Source organism: Nelusetta ayraudi, unplaced genomic scaffold (assembly GCF_046127955.1).
Source record: "Nelusetta ayraudi isolate G7.1 ecotype Tasmania unplaced genomic scaffold, CSIRO-AGI_Nayr_v1 ptg000216l, whole genome shotgun sequence".
Lineage (NCBI taxonomy): Eukaryota > Metazoa > Chordata > Actinopteri > Tetraodontiformes > Monacanthidae > Nelusetta > Nelusetta ayraudi.
The window spans coordinates 177,686-187,496 of NW_027466265.1; the positions used below are offsets into that span (position 1 = coordinate 177,686).

At 43.9% G+C, this 9,811-nt stretch overlaps 1 protein-coding gene across 1 annotated transcript; it reads right to left on the minus strand.

Moving 5' to 3' along the window:
* Positions 1-3,964: 3,964 nt before the first annotated feature.
* Positions 3,965-9,574, minus strand: LOC142881677 (NLR family CARD domain-containing protein 3-like). The gene is made up of 7 exons (XM_076016094.1): positions 9,517-9,574; positions 8,023-9,418; positions 6,686-6,850; positions 5,915-6,088; positions 4,698-4,871; positions 4,201-4,374; positions 3,965-3,995 (listed from the first exon to the last, which is right to left on the minus strand). The coding sequence occupies exons 1-7, from the start codon at positions 9,572-9,574 to the stop codon at positions 3,965-3,967; spliced, it is 2,172 nt and encodes a 723-aa protein (XP_075872209.1).
* Between the last annotated feature and the right edge of the window lie 237 nt (positions 9,575-9,811).

Genomic DNA, 9,811 nt, shown 5'->3' on the forward strand with positions numbered 1-9,811 from the left:
TGATGACGTCCAAAGCCTCGCCGCCCGGCTGGTACCACATGATTGCTTTTGGGAAGTGGTTAAGGTTTTGCTGCGAGGTTTAACGCCTTATATAGACCCCTCAGGCTCTATTCAAAATGGGGGTTATTGCAGTCAGTTGAGATTTGGAGAGAGTTTGGATGACTAGATTTTGGATAGCGTTTATAGTTTGGAGAGTTTGAGAGTAGATAGCGTTTAGTTTGGAGATAGTTTGGAGAGTTTAGGGAGAGAGTGAGGAGAGGAGAGGTGATAGGATGGAGCCCCCTGTCCTGTACATCAACGTCCAAGTTACACAAGCATCTATGCCAGGAGTGCCCATTACGTCGATCGCCATCTACTGGTCAATCGCGAAGTTAGTTTGGGTCGATCGCATGGAGAGAGAGAGACGCACCGCTTTAAGGCGCGCGTCCGCGTCAATTACAGAATCGTTCAGGCAGGATTAGAAAACACGGTGGATGTGGTTGATTTTGGTCATAATGTACGATGTGCTGGATTTTGTTTTTATATGTGCTGTGTTTTACAGTGAAACGTAAATGTGACGTATCGGCTTGGGCACTGTTCAGATCAAATAAAGGAGACATGAAGCAGATTTCATTTTAAATCTGAAACTATAATGAACAAAATCAATGTATACTTTAGATACCTGCATTTTGTAGGACAGGGACAGGAAAAAGAGTTTGGCTGTTGTTTTCTTTAAATACACGCCAAACTACCGGGGTTGTCGCGTGAGCTTGCAATCCTGGCGTAAACTGATCGAGACGCCTCGCTCGGAAAATGCGCTTCAAAATGCGCACGCACCACAGACGCACCGGAGATCCTGGGAGATGCTGCTAGCAAAACGTCTGCGTTCCACACACACACACACACACACACACACACCAATTACCCCTAACCTATGCGTTGAAAAACACAGAAATATACAGCAAAACATCTCAACGTAAACACACTTTTACTGATAAAATAAAACATAGGCAGATATAACCTTAACAATTTTAAACCATGAGTTTTCTGTGCAATGATAATCATACATGCACATGGGAACATGTTTACCCATTTAATCCTCTTTCTTTCCTTCTTTCCTTCTTTCTTTCTCACTGGACTACAAATATATTTCTGAATTAATATGTTTTGCTATTTTATAGTAGGTGGATCTTTTTGACTTGGTCATTTTAAAAGTAACTTGCATGTTGAAAAAGTGTGAGCACCCCTGATCTATGCCCTTTTCCAAGTTCCACAAGCACTTTCACTGTCATCTGCCTGATTACACCCATGCCCTTTTCAGAAAAAAAAAATGCACAACCTGCCATATTATATTAGCATTTTCTGAACATTTGCACAAACAGAATACATTCAAAAAATGTATTCTATACATATTCTAATTTATGTACAGAAATGATTTGGTCATCAATTTTTTTGCAATTCATAGTCATTCCCAACAGACACAACAGACACAAAAATGCAATGCATCACACGTGGTTGAGACACAGCTTGCCTGTGATTGTACACTTGGCCAGTAGGTGGTGTCGTGTGCACATGACGCTTTGAGAAATGAAGCCTTTCTCCAAGCAGTTGGCTCAAGTGGTTCAATGCCTCATGAGGCTTCACCTCACCATCACTACTAGACAGTGTGCTTTCTTCATCCAGTGAAGGTTGGAGGCGTTACACTCTGATTACTGATAATGAGAAGAAACAAGTCCTTATTTGGCAGGGAGCCAAATGATCCATCCCTTCTTCTGGTGTCACCTGTTCAAACAATTTCCTGCAAGACAAGCCTGAGGTCACAGGTTCCTGTCCCCGTGCCTCCGATGGATCATAAGTTCCCCACCATGGAACTGAATGTGTTGTAGAGTTTGATGGTGGTGGCAAAGCCAGTTGCTTCTGCTGTCCATCCTCTGGTCCCCCTCTGGTCACCAGTTGATGAGGGATGTGCTTCCTTTGTCCTTCCTTGAGCTCTTTGCATTGACTCCTGCAACAATGCCTTTCTTTATGAATTGAAGAATTTGGTTGAAACTTAATTTTATTTAAAGTGTTTGTATTTTGTTTATATGTCTAAAAGAAAAAACCTTGAAATAAACTATTCCTTTTTTCATTTTCAAGTTAAGAGTATTGTGTTATTTACAGAACTTAAAGATATACATTAAAATCAATAATCTAAAATGACATTTTTAAAGAATTAACTAATGAACCCAGAAGCCCACCCTTGGTAAAGGCGTAGTGCTACAATAATATTTATAATCTGACATTCACTCCTAAGAAGGTTCTTGTAGAACCCGACAGCAGATCTTCTAATCTCAGACCAGTCTGACATTTCAAGGCCACAATCCGGGCGTAAACAGTGAATGATCTTCCTTTGTCCCTTGTTTTGCTCCAGCCCAAAGAAGACTTGAGAAGGGGCATCCATCTCAGCCACATTTAAAAAGCTAGACCTGACCAGAGCTCCGTGTGCTGACACACCTAGCAGGTTGGCTATAGCGGCCTTTTTCTTTTTGAGGGAATCTAAAAGCCATCGATTTCCAGAGGACTCTGCTAGAGATGGCAGTTCTTCCGCCTCAAACATCGGGCTAAATCTCTCGCGACATTGCCAGTCAACTGCTGGATCTGTGCCTTGCCGAAATCCCACCACTGCTGGCTGCTGGGAAAGGCAGGCCTGTTCTCCCTATGGCTCTCCCAGAAATATTTCAAAGCTGTTCTAAAAGCCTGGTTATTTAAAATGGCAGTGTTAAAATGCCAATAGGCGCTTTTTAAAGGAATATTCTTCATAAAAAACAGTGCAGGAGACCAAGGAGTGGTCACGAAAACCCACAGGTTAAAAATATTTCAAAGGTGTGTAAAACAATAAATGTGGTCAAGTGGAGCTCAAGATGAAAAGTTTTCTTTGGAATTACTCCAGGTCTACGATTGCTGTTAAAAAGCCTCCACACGTTGGATAACTGATGTGATTTTATAACCTGTGTCATCCTGCTGGAGGAGGCCCGCTGGGGTTCTGGGTGATTCCTATCTAGTGAAGGTCACTCTGTGCAATTCAAATCACTTCCCAAAAACATCAAATCATTTTCATCACAATTTTTAACAGCATCATTTAAAATGTCTAAAAAAGCCGACCCTTCAAGCGCCTTTGTTGGGCGTAGACATTTAAAAATACAAGTTGGATATTTTCACTTTGAGCAACACACCTGGGATGATTACTTCAAAATCAAAAGAAACTGGTAAAAATCTTTGTGAAAATAAAATTCCCACCCCTCCACTACAGTTGGACCACCCATGGATAAAAGAAAAAGTACACAAGTCAAAGTCAAAGTCAAAGACCCTCTACACTTCCTCATTTTGGCTGCTGAGTTGACTTTTTACTTTGACAATGTGCTTTTTTAACCTGTAAACCTCCTGATCAGAGAGCTCATCATCAACTCTTCCACATTTCCTAGTGAGGAGTTTAGCGGATTTTAGAAAACACTTTAAGATGGGGAAAGTGATCTTCTACTATTATTAACAGATAACTTATTATCTGCCCTTTAGTTCTTTCCAAAAACCTTTTTATCCCCCCCCCCAGTGTAGAGAGAGTGTGCTGGTGACTCTTGTGACAAAGCAAGATTGCTGTCTCCCTCCTGGCTGAGAGTCACTGCTCTCCTGCTCACCTTGCTGCTGCCGCTCCCTGACTCTGTTCCCTTTCTCTTTTGTGAGATTTTAATGTCGTCATCGCTGACCATCTCCTCGTCCAATAAGGCATCCATCTGAGTTTCCACGTCATCAATCTTTAAATTTTTTCCACTTTCTTCTGACTCGCCGGCTGCATCCTCCTGAACCGTCTCTTCACCTGTCCTTTCCAAACAGACAACGGGGGAAACCTCTCTCACCAACGGTACCCTCGGACCCGGTCGGCTGCAGCGGTTCCATGCTAGCAGCGACTTCGGACCGGGCCGGCTGCGGTGGTTCCCCACCGGCGGTCGGCCTAGACCGCATTGGCCCCGCCCCACTCTTCTCTGGGCACGATGGAACCAAATGAGCCTCCGCCATTTCATGGTTTCAGATGTTGGCAAAACGACGTCATTGAAGCCATGGACTTTGAATGGAAAGGACAGGTTTAGATGGTGTGTGGAATCTTTCAAGATGATAAATACTTGCCTGCGGTGACTGACTACGTGTCTCAGCTGAGGTGATTTGCAGCCAAGCGACACCAGTACTGACCTCACACCCTCCAGTTGATAGTCTCTGCTGTGGACAAGATCCATTAGTGGCTTCACTGATGAATACTGCAGCTGGTTCCCACTCAGGTCCAGGTGTCTGAGGTGGGAGGGGTTGGACTTCAGAGCTGAGAGCAGCCAATCACAGCTGAGCTCTGACAACCTGCAGTCCCCCAATCTGAATAGAGAATAAATGATGGAGAGTTTATAATGATAGAGATTTTTTCCAGGGTGTCATCACTCTGAAAATCAAAGTGAAACGTCGACTTCAGAATCTGACACTACAGAAAATGTCACCTTGAAATTAAATCCTCAGTCCAAAATTAATGTGTGTTGAAATGATGTTTGGTCACATGACCACTGATGAACAGAATGAAGTTTTCATATTTCTGGATGTCATTTTGATATGAATCAACCTTCAGTTCAATGTTTATTCAACATGTGTGATGAATTGTGTTTGGTGCTGAAACCATCATCCACTGGTTCCAAACCAGTACTGACCTCAGAACCTCCAGTTTACAGTCTGGACTCTGCAGAAAACCACTCAGCTCCTTCACTCCTGAATCCTGCAGCTGGTTCTCACTCAGGTCCCGGAGTCTGAGGTGGGAGGGGTTGGACTTCAGAGCTGAGAGCAGCCAATCACAGCTGAGCTCTGACAAACTGCAGTCGTCCAACCTGAATAAAGAATAAATGATGGTGTGAGTGGAGTTTTCATCACTATCTCAAATTAAAAATATTAATGTCTATAACACTGTAATGTCCATTAAACCAATCAGAAGCACAACAATAATACTGAAATAATGAATCACCACAATAAAATATTTGATATCAACCTGTTTAGTCATGTGACCACTGATCAGCTGTTAACAATGTTGGAATTCATTGATTCCTTTTGCCTCAAAGGTTCAGTGTGTAAAATCAGTGCAGATTTATTGCTGAAAGCTTCATATACAACCGTCAATATAGTTTGAAGTCTTTGATTAGTAGAAAATAAAAGTCCTCTGCTTTTCCTGCCATTAGAACGGTTCTTTATAGAAAAAGACAGGAGGTCAAAGGTCGTGGCCATCTTGCACCCCCATGTTTGTAGGCGGCTGGTTGGGAAGATCAGTTTGAGAGACAGTTTCATATTGATGGTTGGAGGCTGGAATCCTCTAATAAAGCAAATTCTGAGAACAAATGGTTATTAAGTGACTGAAATGCAGTGGAATCTTTTCTGCATCTTGCTCATCAATACTGAACTGACTGAGATGATAGAACCTGCATTGACTGTTGACCTTCTGCTGAGTCCAGCTGGATCTATCTACAGTATCTAAGTGCTCATACAGGTGGCTAATGCTAGCGCTAGCTGAAAATCATGCTAGCACTGGACTGTCTGCTGTGACTATGACTAATTGTGATGCTAATAGATGGTTGTAATATTTGTATCGATGGAACTTTATACAGAGAATTAGACACCTTTGGTGTCAACCACATCCTTTATGATGCTGGAAGGCCCCCGTAGTTCACTGGCAAGAAGGGGAGAGGGAGGGCCAGCAAGTAAGCACTGCAATCTGACCACTAGATGGCAGGATTTTACATACTGGACCTTTCAACCCAGTTTCACTCATTTCAAACACAAACCAGTGACTGCAAATTGAATTTCCAACAGCAGTTAAGTGAAAATCATGACAACAATAACAAGAGTGATAGAAGTTGTAAAGTGAAGAGGGTGAACTGACCTCAGAGTCTCCAGTTTACAGTCTGGACTCTGCAGAAAACCACTCAGCACCTTCACTGATGAATCCTGCAGCTGGTTCCCAGTCAGGTCCAGCAGTCTGAGGTGGGAGGGGTTGGACTTCAGAGCTGAGAGCAGCCAATCACAGTTAAGCTCTGACAAACTGCACCTCTCCAACCTGAATAAAGAATCAATATTTGATTTCTTCCATGGTGTAAATGTCATATTAAGAGTCATTTCTCCCTGTTGATGATCCAGATGTGCAGCTATTGGGATCACTGAGTCATTCCCTCAAACCAGTCATTGTGTCAGTGTGTTGTCAACACAATAACAACAGCAGTGTGCCAGTCAGTGTGCAGCTAATCAGCAGTGAAGATGGAAAATAATCAGTGAGTCCTTTGTGTGCTTGTGGCTGTTTTCAGTCATCAGAGTCTCGTTACAAGTCAAACACATTCAAAGGACAAGATGAAGAAATACTGCTGCACTATTAATCTGCCTCTAACATTTCTTCACAGGATTTTCTGATCAGTCATATGACCTTCATCACCAATCAACAACTTCCATTGAGCTCCAAAGTGACTGGAGACATTTTCCACACTTTCTTCCACCATCCAAAGTCTTTTCTGGCTGCAGATTGTTGACATGAAAATATCAACATCCACTTTGTCTTGATGAGTCTTTAATATCTGCTTCAAAGTCTTCACACTGAGCAGCGTTACACACCAGTTGTCATCTGCTGACACACACTGTCCACCAGTAGAAAGCAGGAACTGACCTGAGAACTTCCAGTCTGCAGTTTGGACTCTGCAGTCCAGCACAGAGCAGCTTCACTCCAGGATCCTTCAGGATGGTCCAGCTCAGGTCCAGCAGTGTGAGGTGGGAGGGGCTGGACTGCAGAGCTGAAGACACCACTGCACACTCAAGCTCTGAGAGTCCAACACTGAATGAAGGAGAGCAGAGTGAGAAGTTGCTCCCTCCTTCATCATCATCATGATCATCATCATCACCACCATCATCATCATCATCATCATCATCATCATCGCCATCACCGTCATCACCACCACCACCATCATCATCATCATCACCACCACATCACCACGATCATCATCATCACCACCATCACCATCATCACCATCACCATCATCACCATCACCATCATCATCACCACCATCACCATCATAACCACCATCACCACCATCTTCATCATCTTCATCATGAATGATTGAATAGTTGATTTTGGTTGACAGTGTAAATCCAATCAATCTTGTGCAATCAACTGACAACAATGAAAAAGAAGCTTCCAAAACAAATGTGCACATTATAAAGACTCACAACAACAAAAACATAACAACTGTGTGAAGGAAAAAGCAGCAGGCTGAAGCCCAAGCTGATTCTTGCCTCTCCTATACAGTCCATAAGATTAGCTGGAATAATTAGTCAGACAAAATCAAAAAGGAAAAAAAGAGAAAAACAACTCAACAAAATATGCTTGACATTATTCTTCATCATTGACTCACAATTAAATCATTTATCCTCATCATCATCAAGTATTTTGCCCTTCAAGATTTTTTCAACTCAACAAAGAAGCACACATTTTCAAATGGTCACTGATCCCATTCCAAAATGGAACTCCCAAAAAAGAAAGACATCTATATTTAACAATGCTTCTCACCTTCCATCATTCAAAGACACTCAACCCTCTGAACACGGATTGATTTTCTCTCACTTTAAAACACTGTGGGGTAGATCCTCAAAGCGATTGCGCGGCTTTTGCGCCTGAAAATCTGTGTAAATAGCACAAAAAACGGTGATTCCGATCCACAGAGGGGACGCAAACGTGAAAATCGGCTTACAATGCGCTGAGGCACAGATAGCGGCAGGGTTGCGCCAGACTGGAAGATGAATTGGAAGATCTTTGATTCTATCAATCATTGATTTGTGCTTTAGGGAACTTTATTGATTATTCTGACAACTCTTTTCTGTAGTTGAATTATTATTAGAACTATTTAACCAGGTTTGTCCCTTTGAGATCCAAGATCTCTTTTACAAGAATGACCACACACACACACACACACACACACACACACACACACACACGCACTCTATACGTACCTTCCTATCACAGCCTTCCTGCAGTTCCTCACAGCTGGAATCAGTCTCAATCTTCCCTCCATGGTTGTATTGTACTTGTTGAGGTCCAACTCCTCCATAACCTCCTCTGACATCTGCAGCATGTAGGCCAGAGCTGAACACTGGATGGCTGAGAGTCTCTTCTCTGATCTGTTCTCTGACTGTAGGAACTCTTGGACCTCCTGATGCACTGACTGATCCTGCACCTCCAGCAGACAGTGGAAGATGTTGATGCTTCTGTCAGGATAAACATCACCAGTGTTCATCTCCTTCAGGTTGTTGATGACCTTCTGTAAGGTTCCTGGATGGTTGTCAGTGAGACCCAGCAGGCCTCCTAAGAGTCTCTGGTTGGATTCCAGACTAAGTCCATGGAGAAAGCGAACAAACAAGTCCAGGTGACCGTTTGGACTCTGCAGGGATTTCTTCATCATCCTCTTCAGGAACTTATCCAGGGATTCTCCAGAGTGACCATCTTCTGTCCTCTTCCTCTTGGTGTGACAGTGGAAGCTGTAGACTGCAGCCAGAAACTCCTGGACGCTCAGATGAACGAAGCAGTAGACAGTTTTGTGGAAGATCACACTCTCTTTTCTGAAGATCTCTGTACAAACTCCTGAGTACACAGAGGCATCAGTCACACTGAGACCACACTTCTCCAGGTCTTCATTGTAGAACATGATGTTTCCACTCTCCAGATGTTCAAATGCCAGCTGGCCCAGCTTCAGAAGAAGCTCCCTGTCAGCCTCTGTCAGGTTAATGTTGTCTTTTGGTTTCTTCCTTGAGAAGAATGAGAATGAGAACATGTCAGTCAGCATCTTTGACCACTTCAGCTCCTGTGGACCTGTGGTCTGATGCTCTCCTCCATACTTGTGCTGTTTCCTCTTGGTCTGGACCAGCAGGAAGTGTGAGTACATGTCAGTCAGGGTCTTGGGCAGCTCTCCTCTCTGCTCTAAGCTCAACATGCTCTCCAGAACTGTGACAGTGATCCAGCAGAAGACCGGGATCTCACACATGATGTGGAGGCTCCTGGAGGCCTTGATGTGGGAGATGATCCTGCTGGACACATCTCCTCTATCTCTGAACCTCCTCCTGAAATAGTCCTCCTTGTGGTCATTGGTGAAGCCTCGTACTTCTGTCAGCCTGTCCACACATGACGGAGGGATCTGATTGGCTGCTGCAGGTCTGGAAGTTATGCACAGCATAGCCGAGGGAAGCAGATCTCCTCTGATCAGGTTTGTTAGCAGGACGCTGACTGACTTCTTCTGAGTGACGTCAGTCACCACCTGGTTCTTCTCAAAGTCCAGAACCAGTCTGCTTTCATCCAGGCCGTCCAAGATGAAGAGAAGCTTGCAGACATGCAGCTGGTCTGCTGTGAGCTTCTCTAACGTTGGATGGAAAACATGGAGCTCCAGAAGACTGTGGTGCTGCTCTTTGACCAAGTTGAGCTCATACTGAGCATAGTCTGATGATTTGACTGACTCTTCATTTGAGCCTGTGTGGCATTGCCAAACCAGCAGATGGCAGCAAAGGTGACCATGCTTTCAATAAAAGAACAGCACCAAGCCACAGTTGCAACCCTGAAGACTGAAGCAGGGAGGCAACGAGAGCATTTTGACTGTCTTGGTGTGAGCCAGGCGGGGATGGAACCCACAACCTCCCAGTCTCAGCTGCTTAGGGACTGGACTGGAAGCTGGAAGTTGTTGTTTGCGTTCCTGGAAGAGTGTTTTTCACAGAAGGCTGCTGGACTGACAGCAGGCCGGCACATCATCCAGCA

What these genes read in the sequence shown, in the direction of transcription:
- LOC142881677 (XM_076016094.1), bottom strand. Translation starts at nt 9,574, where the DNA reads ATGGTCACCTTTGCTGCCATCTGCTGGTTTGGCAATGCCACACAGGCT. An exon ending in AGGAAGGCTGTGATAGGAAG is followed by an intron (nt 6,851 to 8,022) that starts GTACGTATAGAG and finishes TCCTTCATTCAG; the next exon opens with TGTTGGACTCTCAGAGCTTG. An exon ending in TGCAGACTGGAAGTTCTCAG is followed by an intron (nt 6,089 to 6,685) that starts GTCAGTTCCTGC and finishes TTCTTTATTCAG; the next exon opens with GTTGGAGAGGTGCAGTTTGT.